Source organism: Plutella xylostella, chromosome 24 (genome assembly GCF_932276165.1).
Source record: "Plutella xylostella chromosome 24, ilPluXylo3.1, whole genome shotgun sequence".
NCBI lineage: Eukaryota > Metazoa > Arthropoda > Insecta > Lepidoptera > Plutellidae > Plutella > Plutella xylostella.
The window spans coordinates 4,555,918-4,578,507 of record NC_064004.1 but is presented as its reverse complement, the minus strand read 5'-3'; the positions used below and the strand labels follow the sequence as shown (position 1 = coordinate 4,578,507).

Below are 22,590 nucleotides of genomic sequence, written 5' to 3'. Positions count from 1 at the left end.
TTTTATTTGATTCAATAGGACTTTGTCTAGCTACTTCGGTAGAATAAATTAATTATATCGCTCCAATTATTCTATTCATAATAACTTTAGTCTTGATCAATTAGAATCATTTTGTTAGTTACCAAATAAGTTCAAAACGGTGACTGTGCTACCACAAAAAACTTTAAACACTGTTTAAATAGTGTTTAAAACGAAATTTGACAGATTTTGTAGGCGTTTGACAGCGCTAAACACCTGTTAAATAGTGTCTAAGTTTTTGTGGTAAGGCCCTGAAAGTTTTGGGTAGCGACGGGCCGGCCATGTGTGTCAAGAAACCGATTTTCGGAGTGGTAAACTTCACCGATATAGATTAACGCAAGTATCACGAAGTTGAAACGCCATTTGACATCTCTCTCGCTCTCACAAGTGCGTCATTGTCTCGCTCACACTTGTGGCTAGGTTAAAGTATAATATGCTTATGCGGTATCTATCTATATCGGTGGCAAAACAGGCTTCACGCCTTCATTCGGGACAAAAAAATCACTACCGAATCCTCAATTTCGGTGTAACGTTCCTGCCTCTAAGAGTATTACGAGGCTTCTCTGAACCTATAGCCTACATTTTTACCGTAAATGTTATCAGAATAATGTTTCAAAATCATCATTCCTTTTTTAAGCCGCCATTTAAAGACAAGTCATCAGTTGAATCTTAATTTGGGGCAAGATTTACACCTTTTAAAACAAGGTTTAAGATTATAAGCGTACATTATGTAATAGTGGACCGATTGAACTTATTTGCTCACTAATGGTAAACCGATCTATCGTTTATTCGCAACATTACATATTTACAACGGATTACAAATAGGCTGCTGACACTTAGCATTTACAAATAGTCGAACACTTGGGCTAGCTCAAACGATACGTTCAAAAACGAAAAACAACTCGACACCTATACAAACCAATCATGGAAGAACTGACGTATTTTGGTCACCAATAACAGACACACAATCCATCGATAGCCTGACCCGGCAGCCAATCCGCGCGCAGCTTAAACTAAACCAACCAATCAGGGCGCAGCTCACACAAACATTTCAGCTTTTGTTTTTTTTACATTTTAAGCGTCTAGTGGACTATTCAACCAGCAGCATCTATTCTTCAATAGCCAGTTTTTCAGTCACTTGTCATAGTTATTTATTCACTCCGCTAGTCCGTTCACTGCGTGGTGTATTCACTGTTCGTTCACTATCACTCGTCCCGGCTGTGCGCAAGCCGCGAGCTCGCGATTTGTATAAATAAAGTCCGTTGGCAGCTCTGCCTTATCTGTGGATGAGATACATGCGTGTTATATATAGAAAAAACGAGTATTTACAGACCTACTCACTCACTAACTACATAATATTACATAGGTGATAAACATGGGTCACTCAAATAATATTTATAGTGTTTCTTCAGGCTTCCTTACTAAAGTAGTAACTACTAGGGGACAAGATCTATTCATATCGTTTTATTCCGTGAATCGCAATTAAATGACATAAAAAGTATTTTTAAAAAGGTTTTCTCAAATGTAAGAGTGACAAAACTTAAGTATTATCGTACTGTTAGCTTTTTTGAACATAATTTCGACTTCGATTGCTTTTTCGCAACAACAAAAGGACAAAATTCTTTCGATTAAAATTCGACTCTAGTATGTCGTTTTATGAAACTCATTTTCCACAGATTTTTTAAAAGTTTAATATTGCTAAAATGATTTTTTGGGCCTTTTATTCTTTATCTGTGCACATTGTAACTCTACAACCAGTCCACCAACTAATCCACATACCAGTCTCGCTCCGGATGCGGCGCCGGCTGCGCGCCGTAGTTGAGGAAGTCCCACACGAGGATGGTGTCGTCGTGGCTCGAGGACACGATCTGGAACTCGTCGAACTGCAGCCGGAACACGCGCCCCGTGTGCTCCTGGAACGAAGGTCACGACTATACATACTGCTGTGGCGTGAGGGCATGACTATACATACTGCTGTGTGCGTGAGGGCATGACTATACATACTGCTGTGTGCGTGAGGGCATGACTATACATACAGGCAACACGATTACATAAGTAGTAGGATCTATAGACACTATAATAACATAAAGCCCACCAAAGCCCGATAGACGCAGCGGATAACTAAATATAGCCTCATATGACTTTCATATTGTACTGAGTTCCTGCTTCTGCCGTAAGACTTTAGTGGTGGCGCTGACTCTAAAAGAGGCAAATTTGAAGCGACTCGTCGACAGCTTGTATTTATAGCTCGGCCACTAGGAATTTGCTGAACGGCTACGAAAGAGGATCCTAAAGATAGACAACACAGATGGAGACATAGTGAGGAAGGTCGAGGATGGTGTCGTCGTGGCTCGAGGACACGATCTGGAACTCGTCGAACTGCAGCCGGAACACGCGCCCCGTGTGCTCCTGGAACGAAGGGCATGACTATACATACTGCTGTGTGCGTGAGGGCATGACTATACATACTGGCAACACGATTACATAAGTAGTTGGATCTATAGATACTATAATGACACGCGCTGCCTGGTTTTCACCCATGATTGTTAAAAACGGGAAAGGGGGATCTATTTGGTCTCACGGGCTTTTAGCGCCCTCGCCCTATTCGCTACGCTATACATAAAGGCGTAGGATCTATAGACACTATAATATCATAACGCCCTAGAGTCTGTGCCACCACTAAAGCCCTATAAATGCAGCGCAGACCTAAATATTGCCACATACGACTTTTATATTGTAGTTCCTACTTCTGCCGTAAGACTTGAGCGCTACCGCTGACACTACTAGGGGCAAATATCGAGCGACTGTGCATTTATAGTCCTGCAACGCTATAAAAGACGATCCTAAAGAGAGACAACACAGATCTAGAGACATAGTGAGGAAGGTCGAGGATGGTGTCGTCGTGGCTCGAGGACACGATCTGGAACTCGTCGAACTGCAGCCGGAACACGCGCCCCGTGTGCTCCTGGAACGAAGGGCATGACTATACATACTGCTGTGTGCATGGGGGCATGATTATACATACTGTTGTATAGTCAGCAATGTTCACCGTTACCCCCGCTGTGAAAACCTTTTGATCCTAGAAGTCGCTTTTGAAGAATATGGAATGAATGCTGCGAGGTATCTATGAACTGAATATGTCCACTTCGAATTAGTTATACATTCATCAGAAGATTTTAATAAGCAACTGTAGTCGCTGGAGGTATTCTTCCATTGAACCCCTTATTTAGTCTCTCGGGCTATTAGCGCCCTCGCTACAAATTGACGCTAAACCCCGCCTATATCCCATTACACGGGGAAAGACATCTGTCAAAACTACTCAAAACCCTTATTACATTGAATAAGGGCAGTTTTTGTTTGTGTCAGATGTCTTTCCCCGTGGAATGAGATACTGTAAATGTGTTTGCTCAAGGAATGCAATCCATTCCTTGAGTAAACTATCATTTTCATTTGTCTTCTCTTCTACTCATTTCTAGTGGGGGCACGGGGGGTCACTCACCACTAGCGTCCTTAAACACAGGTCCTGGTGTGGCGTGCGCACGTCCAGCGCCGCGGGGAGGCACTAGTGGGGGCACGGTGGGGGCACGGGGGGTCACTCACCACTAGCGTCCTTAAACACAGGTCCTGGTGTGGCGTGCGCACGTCCAGCGCCGCGGGGAGGCACTAGTGGGGGCACGGTGGGGGCACGGGGGGTCACTCACCACTAGCGTCCTTAAACACAGGTCCTGGTGTGGCGTGCGCACGTCCAGCGCCGCGGGGAGGCACTAGTGGGGGCACGGTGGGGGCACGGGGGGTCACTCACCACTAGCGTCCTTAAACACAGGTCCTGGTGCGGCGTGCGCACGTCCAGCGCCGCGGGGAGGCACTAGTGGGGGCACGGTGGGGGCACGGGGGGTCACTCACCACTAGGGTTTCGTTTTTCCCGACCTTTTTCTGTTCCCGGGAAACGGGAATTTTTTTCAAGATTTCCCGGGAATTCCCGGGAAACGGGAATTTATTTTAAATGCTAGTTTTTGCTATTTTCGGATACTAAAACACTAACAATTAAATCAAATATACTTTTATTACTCGTATAGGTAGAAAAAAGCAACAGTCAGATAAATTAACAACCAAAATTATAATGATTTGATTTACATGCAAAATCATTTGTTTTTCTTAATTGTAAATTAAACCAAAGGTTTTATGATTAACAGTTTGAAAATAATATTATTCAAAATTAATTACACTTGAGGCAATAAAAAAAAAAAAAAAAAAAAGTATCGTGGGCGGGGACCACCAGAGGTTTCACCATTTAGCTGAATGTTACTTAGAAAACGGCCTTGTGTGTCGGTCAAGTTGGTCCCCGGAGTCTCCGCCTGCGATACTTTCCATTAACATTGGGACTTGTTTTCACCTTTTCAGCGTGCAGTCGGGTTTTTTGTTTGTTTATAATTATATTTTTTTATTTGTAACTTTTTAGTTGTATTTATTTTATGAAATTTTACGTTAGTTCGTTTCACGGGAATTCCCGGGAAATATGCCATTCCCGAAACCGGGAATTTTTTTATCATTCCCGGGAATTCCCGGGTATTATTTTTCATCGATTCTATGCTATATTTTCATCTTTATTTATCTGTTTCTCCTACCTAAAACCAAAAAAAATATCGGCTTTTACATGTGTGACCAAAGAGTATGTTAAAGTTAACGGTAGTGTGACGCCTGTCATATTTTTTACCCGACTGCCGAAGGAGGAGGGTAATGTTTTTCGATTGTATGTATGTATGTATGTTTGTCTGTTTCTTTGTTCCCTCCTGTAGCCTAAACGGCTTGATAGATTTTGATGTATGAGGTATCGTTAGAAGCGTATTGATGGCGCGATGACGTTAAATTAAAATGTACATAGCGCCCTCTAGAGGACATAACGTAATGATCGAAAAAATAATATTTTTGCAACTATGCCGTGTGGGGTATCAAATGATTGGGCTTGCTTTGCACATTACAAAAATATTCATATAGTAGGTATTTAAATAACAACACCAAAATTATTGAAATAAAAAATGTTCATTAACTTAAACCCGACTACTGACGTAAAATTTCATAAAATAAATACAACTAAAAAGTTACAAATAAAAAAATATAATTATAAACAAACAAAAAACCCGACTGCACGCTGAAAAGGTGAAAACAAGTCCCAATGTTAATGGAAAGTATCGCAGGCGGAGACTCCGGGGACCAACTTGACCGACACACAAGGCCGTTTTCTAAGTAACATTCAGCTAAATGGTGAAACCTCTGGTGGTCCCCGCCCACGATACTTTTTTTTTTTTTTTTTTTTTATTGCCTCAAGTGTAATTAATTTTGAATAATATTATTTTCAAACTGTTAATCATAAAACCTTTGGTTTAATTTACAATTAAGAAAAACAAATGATTTTGCATGTAAATCAAATCATTATAATTTTGGTTGTTAATTTATCTGACTGTTGCTTTTTTCTACCTATACGAGTAATAAAAGTATATTTGATTTAATTGTTAGTGTTTTAGTATCCGAAAATAGCAAAAACTAGCATTTAAAATAAATTCCCGTTTCCCGGGAATTCCCGGGAAATCTTGAAAAAAATTCCCGTTTCCCGGGAACAGAAAAAGGTCGGGAAAAACGAAACCCTACTCACCACTAGCGTCCTTAAACACAAGTCCTGGTGTGGCGTGCGCACGTCCAGCGCCGCGGGGAGGTCCTAGTGGGGGCACGGTGGGGCACGGGGGGTCACTCACCACTAGCGTCCTTAAACACAGGTCCTGGTGGGGCGTGCGAACGTCGAGCGCCGCGGGGAGGTCCCACACCTTGATCTTGCCGTCGTACGCGCCGCTCACTATCCGCTTGTTGTCGAATCTGGTGGGGAATATCAAGAAATTACAATCTGATGTGTAGGTGATATGATTGGTAATTTAAAGCTGAGGAAGGTCTTTCTTTCTTTCTTTCTTTGAAGATAAGTTCATCGTCATCATGACCTATCGCCACGCTACTGACCTTATCGCCATTATTACACTATTAATAGGATACTGACCGTGTCGCCGCGCTACTGACCGTATCGCCATTATTGCACTATTACATAGGATACTGACCGTGAAGCCCCCCTACTGACCGTGACACCTCTCTGGCCATGTCACCTCACCACCGACCATATCGCCTTGCTACTGACCGTGTCGCCTCACTACGTATCGCCGCGCTACTGACCGTATCGCCGCGCTACAGCCCGCGTCATCCCGCCACTGACCGTGCCGCCTCGCCACTGACCGTATGCACCGCACCAGCTCCTCGTGGCCCTCCAGCACGCGGATGCACTGGCCGCACTCGATGTCCCACAGCCGGATGGTGTTGTCGCTGGAGCCGCTACTGACCGTGTCGCCGCGCTACTGACCGTATGCACCGCACCAGCTCCTCGTGGCCCTCCAGCACGCGGATGCACTGGCCGCACTCGATGTCCCACAGCCGGATGGTGTTGTCGCTGGAGCCGCTACTGACCGTGTCGCCGCGCTACTGACCGTATGCACCGCACCAGCTCCTCGTGGCCCTCCAGCACGCGGATGCACTGGCCGCACTCGATGTCCCACAGCCGGATGGTGTTGTCGCTGGAGCCAGACACGACGAGCCGGTCCCGGTATTGAAGGCACGCGATGCCCCGTTTGTGGCCGTTTAGGGTTCGCACGAACTCGCAGGATGAGGTGTTCCACACCTGCGGAGAAGGGAAATGTTTGGTGAAATTAAAACTGCAAACGTAGTGTAGCCCTCCGGCTTGATGGGGTGACGACTTGCGAAAGGTGGCTGGTTATGATTGGATGCGGAAAGGTAAAGATCGCATCCAGTGGCGTGTTTTGGGAGAGGCCTACGTCCAGCAGTGGACTGCTATAGGCTGATGATGATGATGATGAAAACTTTGGCAGTTGGCAGTACAGTTTAGAAACACTATGTGTGGTTTCCCAACAGAAGTTGGAACGCTTACTAAACATTTAAACGGATTTTTAGGATATTTAGGACTAGGATTCGTGCGTAAACCACTAAACCTTATTCAACAGGTGATAGAACATCGTGAAAATTCCTTATAAATCTATTAAATACCATGCTTAAAAAACGCTTTTGAACGCTCTCTCTCTTTTACTAAATGTATGCCAACTGAGGCCTTCTTAGACATTATCAAGAGGCGGCCGCTACACGGGTACTTTATCGACATAGATAAACGTCACTATATTGCGATTCGCCACAAATACAGCGCTATCGTCGACAACGAACCCGTGTAGCGGGCACAGACAGATATTTGACGAATCAAATATCTGTCTGCAGCCGCTACACAGGTTCGTTATCGACAAAGATAAAAGTCACTACATATATCGCGATTTGCCATAAATATGGCGCTGTACGCGCTACACGGGTTTGCTTTTGACCTATGATGCTGCAGGATTGTTGATTGGTAATGTGCTAATGGACTAAACACCTTAATGGTCCTATCTCCACTCGCGCTGACGATGTACTTCTCGTCGAAGTCCACTAGTTGACGGCGGCTCGGTGCCCGACCAGCACGCGCCGCAGCATGATCTCTGTTGTCGAGGTCATGTCCCATACTGCTAGACCACGCTCTCTCTCTTACACACATTCTAAAGGTATACCAACGGTGGTGTTTTGTTCTTCTTAGCCATTTTCTAGAGGTGGTTGCTACACGGGTTCAATATCAACGTAGATAAATGACACTTTATCGCGTTTCACCATAATTACGGCGCTGTTATACACGGGTTTGTTATCCACGTCGATAAACTTGTTTAATGCTAGTTCCACTAATCGCAGCGCCGTATATATGACAAATCGCGATAAAATAAAGTTTATCGACGTCGATAGCAAACCCCTGTAGCGCGTACAGCGCGTGCGCGTATAGTGACGTTAATCTACGTCGATAACGAACCTGTGTAGCGGCTGCAGACAGATATTTGACTGATAACCTATGATGCTGCGAGATGGTTGATTGCTAAGGTGCCGGTGGTGTTTAAGTGAACATAGAGACTAAAGACGCACCTTAATAGTCCTATCTCCGCTGGCGCTGACGATGTACTTCTCGTCGAAGTCCACGACGTTGCCGGCGGCTCGGTGCCCGACCAGCACGCGCCGCAACATGATCTCTGTTGTCGAGGTCATGTCCCGCACCGCTACACCACGCTCTCTCTCTCACTTACATTCTAAAGGTATACCAACTGTGGTTTTGTTCTTCTTATCCATTTTCAACCGGTGGTTGCTACACGGGTTCATTATCAATGTCGATAAACTCGTTTAATTCGCGTTCTGACATCTGCCGCTGTACGGGTTTTTAATCGACATAGATATACGTCACTATATCGCGATTCACCATAAATACGACGCTGTAAAAGATTTATCGCCTGGATAAAGAATCCGTGTATTACAGTGCCATATTTATGGCGAATCGCGGTATAGTTACGTTCAGTCGATAACGTACCCGTGTAGCGGCAGCTGACAGATACTTGACAGATAAGCGATACTGCTTCAGCATTGTTGATTAATAATGTGCTGGTGGTGTTTGTAATGGACAGAGGGACTAAAGACGCAAAGACGCACCTTAATGGTCCTATCTCCGGAGGCGCTGACGATGTACTTCTCGTCGAAGTCCACGACGTTGACGGCGGCTCGGTGCCCGACCAGCACGCGCCGCAGCATGATCTCTGTTGTCGAGGTCATGTCCCATACTGCTATCGAACGGTCCTGGAAGAAAAACATAAATTTATTTAGCACAGTAACTCAGCATTTTTCACATTTTAGTACCTAAGGCTGAAATCAGACGGAACTGAATGCAGTTCTACGTTAGACCCCGTGCAGCCATGACATGAACTGCACGAAACCAAAGTAGGTATTCAGCAGCAATGGTGTTTTAGGTCAGTGTTGGCTGAAGGGAATAAGTGGCAGGTTGTGTAAGCCGTACCCGCACAAAATTCGATGTTCTAAACTACTTTTATATTTAAATAAACCTCTTGTTTGACATATGCATATGGGTATATCTGAATTTTTTCCTCCCCTTTTGGCTAACAACCCAATTTTTACAGCACAAGTATGATCAGTATCCATCACGTCATTGCCAATGACATTTTTTTTACCAATTAATCCTAGTGCGGGTTCGTGGATCCTAACACAAGCAAGCTTGTGCTGAGAGAGTTATCGGGAACCAGACTGTCAGATGTTTTCAAGCTGCCTGAAGGTCTTTGACTAAGGGCCAGTTTTTTTATCCGTGGTCAACTTTAACCATTAGTTAAAGGACGTGTCAAGCATGACAGCTGCATACGAATTTTGATGGTTTATAACTAATGGTTGCCATTTTTGACCAATGGTTGAGTTAACTAGGGATCAAAAAACTGGCCCTAAAGCTGTCGAAAAAGCAAGCTACCTACTACCCACCTTACTACAAGTGACCATCATGCCGTTGCTAAACCGCAGGTGCAGCACGGCCTCGCAGTGGTGGATCAGCGTGTTGAGCATGGCGCCCGTGGCCACGTCCCACACTCGCACCGTGCTGTCTGACGAGCCGCTGATGATGGCGCGAGAGTCGTATTGGAGACAGAGGACTGAGCCCGTGTGGCCTTGGAGCTCCTGTGGGGAGAAGATAAGAATGTAAGTGAAATGTTGAGGGGAAACAGTTGTAGTGCAAGGATGGTGCCTTGGGTAACTCCTTGGGTAATTTCCACATATATGAGATGTCCCCACATATACTTCTCTCGCTATTATGGATATATGGCTTGTAATGTAAAACAATGGTTGTGGGGAACACACGATAGAACAAGGCTGTGAAAAATTACAGGTGAAATGTTGAGAGTAAAGAATTAAAGCCCAAAGATAAGAGCCTTGCCGCACTCCTCTCTCTACATGTATTTTGGCTGATCCGGCATCTAAGTCTACCTCATACAAAGCTTATGGAGTGCATTAGACAGCTAAAATTGACTAAAACATACTAGCCATATAACATATTTGCCTCACAAAATGTGATGAATTTAGAGAATAGATGTGATTATGATACACAAAAACTCCCAATTCAACGGTAAAGTAATCACAAACCTTAACACACTGCAACGTTTTCCTATCCCATATCTTGATGGTGTTGTCTCGGAGGCCCGACACGATCTTGTTGTCGTCGTACTGCAGGCAGTACACGCCCTTAGAATTCTCCGATCTGCAGTTTATCCTCTGAAATATAAAAATAACACTTTAGTTTTGATAGATAGGTAGCCATTAGGGGTTGGATGAGGAAGGCCGACGGCTAGGATTGATGCTTCTTGCCAACATTACCAGCTAGCTGAGTCTGCCCCATATTGTAAAATTCCTATAGTCCAAAGGGATGGACTGACTCAGGGGGTCATTCTGAACAACATTTTTCTACGAGTTTTCTATTTACGCGAAAAAAGAAATCGTTCTCCATAGTAAAAGTCACGTGACGTTCCTCGTTTTTTTGGCAGAACCCTAGATTAGGCGTTGAACTATACACCATAACCCCTCGGCCTCTTACAAATCCCTTGAGAACACTAATTAATGTTGATATTTAAACACTATCTGCACTAGAAGACTGTCTGGATGCGGAAATGCCTCAGAAAGAGTGTTCTGTCACTTGAGAGGCCTACCTATGTCCACCAGAAGTCCATCTAGTGTCGCTACTACCTCACCTGTAGGTTGTGCCGGCCGCCGCGCCAGTTGTCCTCAATGGATCGGATGTCCTGTATGATCTTGGGGAACAATTGTCTGTAGAACGCGTGCGACGGGTGCTGCCAGCCCGGCTTCGGTTTGAACAGGTACTGGATCCTGGGGGGGAGAGGATTAGGTTATTAAAATGTCAAGAAAACTGTGATCGTGATTTTAGAAAGACTTTAGACTTTACAAGATTTTAGACTTTAGAAATCGACAACCTGTACATTTTGCCGAAACGTCTCTTCAAATTACACCTCACTTTCCAAGTGAGCTTTTATTTTTAATGAGTTTTCATAGACTCATTGGTGCAATGGTTGTTATTAGGTTCAACTTAAAACATTTACCTCGGTTTGGAAAGTAAACAAACATAGCTGTAGTGCATTCATGCGGACAGTACTTATTCATCTTTATTTTCGTATGTATATTGTATACTCTATCTCGTTCGTCCACCAACCCACACTAGGCCAGCGTGGTGGACTAGGCCTAAAACCCTTCCTTTATTGGAAGGGGGCCCGAGCCCCAGCAGTGGGGACGTGATGGGTTGTGATGATGATGATACTCTATCTCTTTCATTTATTTTTTATTAAAGCTTTGAAGCTAACCATCCTCGCTTAAGTTTTGTATTTGATACTCTATATCATGTTCGTTTATTTATTGTTTATCAACTCACCACCCGCGCCTCTCAGCCAGCCCGCGCCACAGGGAGTCCGTCCTCACTTTCCTCTCCACCAGTTTCTTCCACAGCATGCCCTCGCTGATGACGCGCTGCCACTCGCGACAGACCAGCTCGGCGGCGCAGAGGGACGCCGCGTCCAGGTAGGATAAGATGTTTTCTGCCACGTGGTCTAGGCCTTTTTCTGTGAAGGGATAATGGGATGGTTTTAGGGGTTTATGTTTTTACTATGCGACGGTATATTGTGAGGAGATAAAAGGTATTTTTTCAGGGATTTCACGGATGAATGAATGTGAAAACTGAAGCGCAGTACATCTGTATATCTAAAGACGAAGAGAAGAGCAACCCTATTATTCTAACAAAATATAATTATAGCGAGACCAAAAGAACTTTGTTACTTGCAATTTCACCTGTTAAATATTTCTCTATATTTCAAACACTGCCATCATAAAAATAAAGCAAAAAATCTCAATACGAAGGCTAGAAAGTGTCAATACGAAGGTTTATAGATGAACTGTAGCTCATTTTTAGGCACAATTTTGAGATAGTTGCTTTTGCAGTATAGCAACAAATGAGACGATTTTCACACATCCACCCACCACTGAAGTCCGATAGACGGCCTGCAGAACTAAAAGTTGTGGCGTATCGTATGCCTTTTCTAATTATGTTACCGCTTTTTTTCAGTGATGACGAAGACTGCTCACGATAAGTGGTTTTTACATAATGAAAGATTTTAGTATTTGTTAGGTCGCAGGTATTTTCCGTGATCTAAACATCACCTTGAACGACAAAGGTTTATCAGTATTGAAATGTATTCAGTTATTTCAGGCAACAAGAAAAACTCGAGACATTTGCAAGTCTATAGCGAAATCAAGTCAAAAGATCATGTCATTTTAATATTTATGGTTTTTGCTGAGGTTTCCATTCTACTGTTATTCAAAATGTTAATGTGACATAAACACTCGCGTCTTGTGCTAAATCTTCGTGGGTAGGCAGAGGTGTATTTCTGCTATTGTTATTGTTATGCTCGTCCCAACTGACTGAACAAAAAATACTTTTATCAGAATCAGAACTTATGACTTGTGTTTTAAAGGTTATAAAAGTGTTCTGACTGAAAATGATTTTGTTTTGACTGTGTTAGTCATAATCGATGAGTATTTTCATTTTGTGTCTACAACTAATTAAATAAAATGTTTTTTTTTGTTAAAGAAACTAAATCATTTTGGAAAGGGTCCCGAACTGGAGAAGTAATGACTCGAAAACCTACGAGCATCTTTTATGATTTGAAGTTTTTAAAAAAACTACAAAACAACTTTTCTTCTGCACAAAACTTGAGTTGGTTTGTAAAGGAAAAGGTCCCACTTACTGGGCAGCAGGCTGATGAAGTCCCGCTGCAGCATGGGCTTGAGGTACGCGTTGATGTGCCCGTGCTGGTAGTGGCACATGCGCGCCAGCAGCTGCTCCACGAACTCGACCTGGGGGTAGAGCATCATCAGCATGTGAACATCATTATAAAAAAAAGACCAGAGTTGGACTCGCGCACTGAGGGTTCCATACAAGTCTACTTACCTGAGATACCTAGATTTTACTTTTAATTTCGTCATATTATTATATACTACATCCATGTATTTTTCATATTTTTTGAACCAGGCAACCCAAATGGTTAGCTGGTTCAAAAAATATGAATGGCCAGCAGGAGGGACTGCACTTCAGTCCAACCAAAATTAGCACTTTGAAGCTTAATATTTCGTAAACCAATCACTGAATCAAAAAATGGTTTGAGATGACCTATAATACTACCATAACCACTTTACGTGTAGGCTTTAGACTACTTGTTTGTATCATCATCATCAGCCTATAGCAGTCCACTGCTGGACGTAGGCCTCTCCCAAAACATGCCACTGGATGCGATCTTTAGCTTTCCGCATCCAATCATAACCTTTCGCAAGTCGTCACCCCATCTAGCCGGAGGGCGTCCCACACTACGTTTGCCTAGTCGCGGCCTCCACTCCATAACACGTTTATCCCATCAGTCATCGGTTCTTCGACAGATGTGACCAGCCCACTGCCACTTAAGCTTACTAACTCGGTGAGCTATGTCAGTGACTTTAGTTCTCTGCGTATCTTGTTTGTATGAAAACTCCAAACTATAACTGGTTCTAAAACAGAACTATCTTTAGTCTATGTTTCTTGTGCATAGCCACTTGCAAAGTTTGTGCAACAGGTAGATTGGTTATGTACATGTAGAGTACACACATTCTTTACAAAATTCATACCTGGTCGGTCTCGTTCCATCGTGTGAAGTAGTTGAGGCAGGCGTCCCGCTCTGACGTGTACCCGGCGCTGCTCGGCACCGGCCGCGTCCCCGTCTCCAGGGTCTTCAGCGATGTCTGTTGCTGAAGGAGGAAAGAAGAATGTCAATACAGTGCTGTGACTTTTATTAACTGACCCTTTATGTCCAGCATATCCCGTCACCCATTGATGCTATTCTGAGTGGCTTATAATTTCACCATGGTGACATATCCTAGCTAGACAAGCACTAGTGTTTGTCACAAACATGGAAAGAAGTTGGTGTTATGAGGTAGCTCCCTTGTGTGAGAAGTTGTTTTATCCATAGAGGTAGCTTGAGAAAGAGGTAGATTGTTGATAGACTTTCCTTATTATTCTAGTAATAGCCTATCGCCCAACAACTAAATGCAAGTTAAAAAGGCAAAAAAAAATATATTTACTTAATACAAATTTTAAAAATAAAATAAAATTATTCCATCTAATTTGTAAGGGAATTTGAATACTTGTCTTTCTTATTCTTGAGTTGAGTAACCAGTTCACTATCATTTAAAAGCCATTGGCCCCAACAGATAAGAATGGAACAGCAAAACATATGCATGGCAACCACTTAGTTATAACTTATGAATGCAACTACATAACTATGTCCCAATACAATATGAGTATACTCAAGTTTAGTGCAGATAGACAATACTGTACAATTTGGTCCAAACAACTTGTTAGTTCATGAAATTGGCTAGGATTACACTTTTGCAATACTGTACAATTTGGTCCAAAAAACTTGTTAATTCATGAAATTGGCTAGGATTACACTTTTGCACTTTGTAAAACTAACTAACTTCCAATCGTTGAGAGAATTAATAGGCATTTTGTTAGTATGACAAGGTACAACAGTGCATTCATTGCCAACCCAGAACTACCAAGTTTTTTTAACCAAACTGCACCCTAGATAGGTAGGCAAAGGCTATGCCATCCCACTTACCTCTAACTACATACAGTTGTCGAAATATAATAGGCCCATTTGGACAGCTATACAAATTTGCTATTTACTCTTGATTTACTTGATGAAATACATAAAAAGACACATAATCTGGCTTATTATTTAACAGCCAAAAGAAAAAAGAACTTTTAAAGCACCAAAAGTTACTTATTGTTTAGATTTTCTATGATTTAGGTTTGACACCAGCTGTTATCCCATACATTTTTGAGCTGTCCAAATGGGACTCTTATATTTCGACAACTGTACCTCTAACTACTTTACTATATGGATCTGATTTGATCTTCCAATCAAGTGTTTCGCTTTTGTGGTAGGTACTAGGTAGACCACTAAATACCACTATTGTAGAATAAATCTACCAAGTTAATTATTTATTTACACTTTATTGTATACAAACAAAAGACAGTAAAAAAATTAAGTTCAAAAGGGTAAGTAACTAGTCCAAGGAGGGCTTATTGTCTAAAAGCAATGTACTGCATACTTTTTGGTGTAATTTTCTGTTACTCACATAATACAGCCTCATGTCTACAGCTCAACCTAGACACTACTGACACAAAACGCTTAAAAATTGCATAATTACACTAAACTAACAACTTTAATCTGACTCACAAATCAATATGTTCTGTATACTCAACAAACTTTTTTATTGTAAAATGATGTAAAACTGCTGTGTGTCATAATAAAAATAGTTACATATTCATAACCAGTATTTATTAAGGCCAAAACGAGCGTTATATCACTAGCAACTCATAGTATTCACACACAAATTAACTTCATTGTGAAATCATTGCAAAGTGGCACAAGATGATTTTCGTTCAAAAACATTGGATTTACATGGCATTTGAAGCGTATTATTCATGCCCGCTAGATCGAAGTTGATAAATAAATAACAAGACTTGAATTTTGCATTCGGAGCTCCGGTTTTTAGAGCATTTTTTACAATGAACAAAAAACTATGGAGCATTGACATCATAAGTTTTGGAAGTCGTTTTTGGCCTCCCAAAAACGGATTAAATGCTTTTCAGTGAGTGTTAGGTTATTGCTTGGTTAAAAAGAAGTGTTTTTTTGTATGTTTCAATGAAAAATGAGTCCCAATACATCCGCAATGCAGTTGACAAAAAATTGTGTGCCTCGTCATTATAACTTCGAGCAGGCTATGTTCAGAGCGTTTTTTCCCGGTTATGTGGTCGAGCATTACCGTTATCATCCTTAATTTCGTAGGTAAAAGTGATAAATCTGACCGAGGATTCGAAGAAAGACATCAAAATTGTAGAAATTGGGGTGACGAGGGGAGAAAGATGGCGGATGAGCCATGACATTCTAGGTTGCTCCAATTAAGTTTTTGAGGCTTACCTGATTTGGATAGGTGTCTTCTATCATTTTCTCAAACTCCATTTTCATATTTTTTATGAGAACATCAAACAATTGTCCACTATATCACCATTTATCACTAAAATCACGAACGCGAAATACTGATCGTTTGCATGACGTTAAGCATTCATTTTTTTTAATTTCAACAAAAATGACACGGAGCAATGGCTGCATCCAAAAGTCCTACTCTATGATGATCATTACATTCATGAAATCTACACAGTCATGCCATTCTATTGTTTAATCGTTTTTGGTCTCAAAGAATATTATTTATTTACTACTTGTAGTAAATGTTTGAACAAGTTCTAATTTCTCATTGAAGTACAGTTTGCATTTGTATTACAAGAAGGTTTCAGGACGCCACGCCACGCCATCGCCGTTGCCACTTCGAGTTTTCAAGGAGCTTCAAGGCTTTATTTTGGTTATAGGGTTGTAGGCTTGTAGACCAGACTGTAGACTAGTTTATTCTAGCTACCAACTTTTGCGTTTTCGGTGGCATAAGTTAGGGAAAAATTATTATTATTCTAAGATCTACAGACAAAGGGAGAAAACATAGACAAGGAAAACATAGACTAATAATAACAAAACCTCAGAATAATAATAGTCAAACGGTGGTAGATCTTCGTCATTGGCACAGGGGTATAATCGTGACAGTTCTGACATTGCGAAAAAGAGACGCTTAGCTACATTAAGCGTAAGAAAGAAACGTTAAGCTGTAAATGTTTTTTGTCCTTTTTGCTGTGGCGCCTGTTTACGTCAGTTCTCTGTGCCAAACAATGAAACAAATGAAAAATCTGTGCCAAACAAAGGCTGACAGTTACAACAAAATTTTTTAAATGCTATTTATTTTTGATTTGCTAGTGATTTGTGGGTGTTTATTAAGTTTATTAGACTATTATCATCACTTAACGAGTGTGTGACATGGGTGGGTGGATTTTGTTCGGTTGTATAGAGCACATTGAACGAAAACACGATGGAATGATGGATGAGATATATTTTCACATGTAAGTAGATACTATCAAGTTTAACAAGCTTACATTCATCATAGTACTATCTATTGGCTTGATTTTAATATAAAACGATACTAATTTTAATACTGTAAGGTCTTTTAGTATCAGTTTTAAGTAAAAATTACGAGGTACCATATCATAACAAATCACATGGTGTTGCAAGTTATTGAAAATTTATTTTACCCACAAATATTATAGTATGCAAAGAAAATACTAGAAATTGTAACGGACTCGGGTTGGGTTTACAAATGGGGCGCACGAATTCGGTTTTTGTGAAGATTGTATTTTGTAGAAGTCATTCTCCTGTTTCTCCGTTTCTTTTTTTTCTTCCATGTGTGATTTCTTCTGTATAATATAAAGTTTATTGTATTGATACGAAATACGTGTTTCCTTTAAAAAAACCCCATCACATATTTGGCCCACGATTATAATGCTCATGCTCATCCATTTATCTCTTTCATAGGTTTCCGACAGAAAAAAAAAATATCAAGAAAATGGATAGACATTACCGGTCGCACAAATTGGGAACCAAGGAAACATACAAAAATTGTGTTCGGCACATTTTGAAGAGGATTGTTTCGATTGGACGAAGACAATGAATTATACAATCCACTCAGTTTGTGTATATTAAATAATTATATTGAAATCAAATAAGTATGAGTAAAGTTTTTTTTCTTATATCGTCGGTTGACAGGAAAAACTCACTAAGGCTGATTTTTCAATATTCAGATAAATGTTATCTGGGTAATACAAACATTGAGAAACATTGAGACGCAACAGCATCAAAATTATTTCCCAGCAAAACTTTTGTCTGGCTATTGAAAAATTAGCCTTTAGTGTCTTTTTCCTATCAACCGACGATATACTCAAGTTTTGTTTTTGTTATTATGATAAGTTGAATTTCCCCATATTTAGGTTTTATTTTTTTGTCGGCAACATCTATGGTTTGAGTGAGAAAGAGAATAGTGCACACAGCGATTGCGAATCTATTTGTAGTTGATCTGAGGTCATTGGGTAGATCTGTGGTGTGGTGTCATATGTCAAATATCCAACCAAATTGTCAATGTCATTGTCATGTTTCATCTGTCGCTTGTAGTTTTTGCGTGTTTTTACGAAAATTTTATAAAATTTTCAGGTGGTTTTCAGTTATATACAGCGAAGGATTTTCAATAACTATACCCGCAGATAATTCCTCAATCCACCATGTCCGAAGAACAAGCCAAATCTTCGGGCGTCATCCCTTCCAATGAGGAAATCATAGATGAGATCACCAAAGACTTGAAATCCTCGGCTATTTCTGCGGAAAACCCTGAAGAGTTTGTTATTAACCCTGGCACAAGTCAAGAAGATCTTCCATCGAAATCCGGAGACTCTCAAAAAACAGGTGTGGCCATAAAATTATCATATATTTTCTAACTTGAAATTGCATTTTAGACCTTAGGTTAGTGATATTCACAAAGGTTCCATTCGAGAGAGCTGCTTACTTTCCATTATCGACAATCGAACTGGATTTAGATACTTGGTATACAATAAGAGTAATACCCTAGGAGTCTCTATTCCAAATTTCAAGTTAACAAGGCAAATAGTTTCCTAGATACTCATATTTAAAATCTAGGAAATTGTATGGGAAATGACAGCCCTTATTTCCATTGTCACTAATGGAAATTTTTACCAGGACATTTATGTAGCTTGGACTTGAAATCCCTGAAGGTGCCTATCCAACCAGAGTAGTATTGCAAATGGCCTTTTAGTTTCATATGTGGTGGCCTATTTTCAACTACTATTACTACTACTATCTCTAACTCCACAAGGAGCATAGGGCTTGCACTATTCTTTCCCAGACATTCCTGTCCTGCTCTTTCCTTGGCTTTGTCCCATGAGATTCCAATACAATTGTTATTGCTGAGGATTGATCTCCTCCATGTTCTGTTAATATTAGCCTCCTATTTGTTCCTACAATAAAAAATAAATAACATACACTGCCTTGCTATTGGTCCTAACAGTGACCCATCTTGCTAATATGCTATTGCAATTGCTAATGCGCCCTGCGCGCGCTTAACATTGTAGCGGAGGGGTTGGATTTGTTTCACTGTTCTCTGGTCGAATTCAATAGGAATTGTTCATATGTGCTGTGTTATGTTATAAATAATAAGATATAGGGTTTAATTTTAACTAAAAACTGTTTGCTTGCCTATCGCATTGGAGTAGCTGTAATGATAGGTTTAAGTTATTAAATAAATAAAAAATATCAGAAATGTGTGAGACATACTCTGTAATTGTTTGTTAAAAAAATTTACTATTTATAATTTTTGTAAGTATGATATATTATGAGGGCTTGTTGTAAACCTATACATATTTCAGACATTCCAGACTGGGTCGCCGGTGACCTGGACAAAGATGAGAAAGAGACATCAGAAGACGACACCAAAGAGTCGGATGACATAGACGAGGAAGGCCTTAGAGCCGCCGAGCTCGCCCTCACTGATGACCAGAAAGCGGAGAGGAAGATAATTGCTGAGGAGCTGAAGGTTGCTGGCAACTTGGCGTTTAAAGATGGAGATTACGAAAGGAGCATAGAGAAATACACAGAAGGTAAATTAATTGTGGAGGGACAGTCATCGAAATATAATAGGCCCATTTGGACACTATTTACTCTTGATTTACTTCATGAAATATATAAAAAGACACATAATCTGGCTTATTATTTAATGGCCATAACGTTGTTCAAAAGGTCAAAAGAACTTTTAAAGCGCCAAAAGTGACTTATTGTTTAGATTTTTTATGATTTATGTTTGACACCAGCTGTCCAAACGGTCCTCTTATATTTCGATGACTGTAGTTTGTGGATGTAACTGTAAATAAGGAACTGGTGAAACGGTGGTTTTTTCACAAGTGGGAGTATTGACAGTTCTTCAATATTGTAAGATATAATAGTAAGATACCTTGGGTGTATCAGCCTTTATTTAGTTTCATTATTATACTTTTTTAACATCTAGCTAGATGTTGAAGTTGATAACTTCACTATATTTGTTGTCAAGTCTTGGAAATGCTTGGAAGATAGTAATAAGCCAGCCTTTTACGTTATTGCATTCCTTATGTATTGTACTATTATCAAAAAAACTTTTACTTACATAGATTTCCTCCTATTTACAGGTTTAATAACTTGTCCCCTACAATTCACACAGCAGAGATCCATTCTCTATTGCAACAGAAGTGCGGCCAAAATGAAGTTAACTAAATACAGTGATGCTGTGAAAGATTGTTCTAAAGCTATTGAACTAGATGATAAATATGTCAAGGCGTATATAAGGTTTGTATAGTTTGTTAGTAGTTCACATCCAAATCATTGTAGTTCAGTCACTTTGTACCACAGATAAACTAAAATCCTAACTCCAATATTACGTAGGACTCCCTCCTTCGTGGACTGTTACAGGCTGATGATGATGACTATAAAGGATGAAGAACAACATTACTTGGATACACATCTAGATATACACATCTGTATATAATATTATTACATAATCATCAGCTGGTAATCATCCATAGCTGATCATAGGCCTCTTCCAAGTTCTGTAACTATTTGTTACATTTCATTGAATACAACTCACACAGTAAATTGATAGGCAAATTTTACAGAATTTCGGTTTATAAGATATCTCTTAAACCGTAAAACTCAAAATGTCAGGGCCTCTAGTACGGGTTTTGAAATTTACGTAGGTACTTAAACGAAAAAGGTTTTGGTTTTCTTCTGTCACCTGCATACATTATCTGTCAAAAGTTTCATGATAGTTTCCGCTAGAGACACTACTTTGTATGCGAGAAAACTGAAACTTTTATAGTTTTCGTTAATCTATCAAACCTGTATTAGTACTAGTCTAGACCTACAGGAATCGTCGTATCTTTAGAGAAGTATACAAACGTAATTACACAAAATTATCTTCCAGACGAGCGCAAAGCTACGAAGCTTCGGACAAACTCGACGAGGCGTTAGCAGACTGGCAGAAGATCCTCGAGTTCGACCCGTCGCATAAGGACGCCAAAGTAGCCACAATAAGGCTACCACCATTGATCGAAGAACGAAATGAAAAACTCAAAACGGAGATGATGGGCAAACTTAAAGACTTGGGCAACATGATACTGAAGCCGTTTGGGCTGTCTACGGAGAACTTTAAACTAGAGCAGGACCCTGAGAGTAAAGGTTACAAGATAAACTTCCAGCAGTGATTGTTTTAGGGACTATTGTATATTATGAAAAGTTGATGGTGAAAAAAAAATTGGGGGCTGACAATTATAGCTTTGCAACAGGTTTAAGATTGGAGTTTTTTTTTTCATTATGTTATCAATAAATTAATGAAGAAAACATGTCAGTCACAGAAATCGCAATAGTTAACTTTTTTAGTGTAGGCACTATTTCTGTTGCATAGTTTGCCAGCCTGTTCGCATGAAGATATCAAAATATCTCAACAATGGCTACACTATCTTGATGGCATTTATCTACGCATAGTTATACAAGGTGGAATTTTATCAGTAGACATTCAATAAATGTATGTATTATGGGAACATTGTGCTCGGAGTTCAGCCGCCCTACTCTTGTAAGGCAATGTATTGCGCCTGTCTTGCGTTCTCAACATCAAAAAAATCATAACTTCGTAACACAGTAAGAACCAAGTACCCAGAATGTACAATTTATTTTCGATTTTGGCCGAAAAAGCCTTTTTGGACCTTTTTGCAAGTTAACTTCAAGGGACCCTAGGGCTGGCTCGTACCTCGCTCAAAGGATAAGCATCGCCATACAGCGAGGTAACGCGGCCAGCGTCTTAGGTACCCTACCCGACAGTGGCAGCGATCTGGCCAGCATCTTCTTTTAGTTTAATTTTATATTACTTAGTTTTAGTTAGGGATTAATAATTATTATTTTATCATGTATTATACTAATATATTCACTTATTACAATCTTGCATATACTTCTAAATTGTAGGCATTATATTATTGTTTCTAAGTTCTACAAATAGGCATTACCTAGCTGATTATATTCGTATTTTTACTGTTTGGAAAAACGCCTCTGAAGAGAAGTTATGATTTTTTAAATGTTGGAAACGCAAGACAGACGCAATACATTGCTTTTCAAGAGTGGCACCACAGAGGTTAAGGTTCAGTGATAAAATTCCAAACTATATTATAACTATGATTGATGATGATAACTACAAACTGTCTTGGAATATCGTAGTCTATTATTATTAGCAATAGTTTATTTTAAGTATATTTAAATATAAATACGTGTTATGTAACTGATTTTGGAGTAGTTTCATTGTTTACCGAAAGGTTTCATAGAAGAAAATTCAATATTAAGATACGTCACTTAATCGCGGGACAATCGACTGTTGATGAACCGTTCAGAAACTGTCAATTTAGTATCTGAAATGATAAACAGACTTTAGGTAAACTAACGAGCGAAGCGTCCGTAGTCGAGCGGGCCTCAGTGATCGTAACTGATCGCTGAGGTTAAGCAACAACTGACACGGTCAGCCATT

At 40.4% G+C, this 22,590-nt stretch overlaps 2 protein-coding genes across 2 annotated transcripts; one reads left to right on the top strand and one right to left on the bottom strand.

Moving 5' to 3' along the window:
• Positions 1-822: 822 nt before the first annotated feature.
• LOC105393673 (F-box/WD repeat-containing protein 11) lies at positions 823-16,200 on the bottom strand. The gene is made up of 12 exons (XM_048629883.1): positions 16,032-16,200; positions 13,672-13,791; positions 12,762-12,870; positions 11,393-11,579; positions 10,701-10,836; positions 10,099-10,227; positions 9,445-9,636; positions 8,614-8,757; positions 6,540-6,730; positions 5,769-5,886; positions 1,798-1,931; positions 823-1,298 (listed from the first exon to the last, which is right to left on the bottom strand). Coding segments are annotated over exons 1-12 (1,509 nt in total). The 5' UTR covers positions 16,080-16,200; the 3' UTR covers positions 823-1,297.
• A 1,920-nt stretch (positions 16,201-18,120) lies between these two features.
• On the top strand, positions 18,121-21,676 carry LOC105393674 (tetratricopeptide repeat protein 1). The gene is made up of 4 exons (XM_011565469.3): positions 18,121-18,443; positions 19,421-19,651; positions 20,213-20,369; positions 21,004-21,676. The coding sequence occupies exons 1-4, from the start codon at positions 18,263-18,265 to the stop codon at positions 21,281-21,283; spliced, it is 849 nt and encodes a 282-aa protein (XP_011563771.2). The 5' UTR covers positions 18,121-18,262; the 3' UTR covers positions 21,284-21,676.
• Positions 21,677-22,590: the final 914 nt, after the last annotated feature.

Bases quoted from the DNA above. Each gene is read 5' to 3' on its own strand.
- LOC105393673 (XM_048629883.1), bottom strand. From the start codon at position 16,079: ATGAAAATGGAGTTTGAGAAAATGATAGAAGACACCTATCCAAATCAG. The intron at 11,580-12,761 runs GTAAGTGGGACC...ATCCCTTCACAG, and splicing joins CTTCATCAGCCTGCTGCCCA to AAAAAGGCCTAGACCACGTG. The intron at 1,932-5,768 runs GTGAGTGACCCC...CCTTCGTTCCAG, and splicing joins TGTGTTTAAGGACGCTAGTG to GAGCACACGGGGCGCGTGTT.
- LOC105393674 (XM_011565469.3), top strand. From the start codon at position 18,263: ATGTCCGAAGAACAAGCCAAATCTTCGGGCGTCATCCCTTCCAATGAG. The intron at 19,652-20,212 runs GTAAATTAATTG...TCCTATTTACAG, and splicing joins CATAGAGAAATACACAGAAG to GTTTAATAACTTGTCCCCTA. The intron at 20,370-21,003 runs GTTTGTATAGTT...ATTATCTTCCAG, and splicing joins TATGTCAAGGCGTATATAAG to ACGAGCGCAAAGCTACGAAG.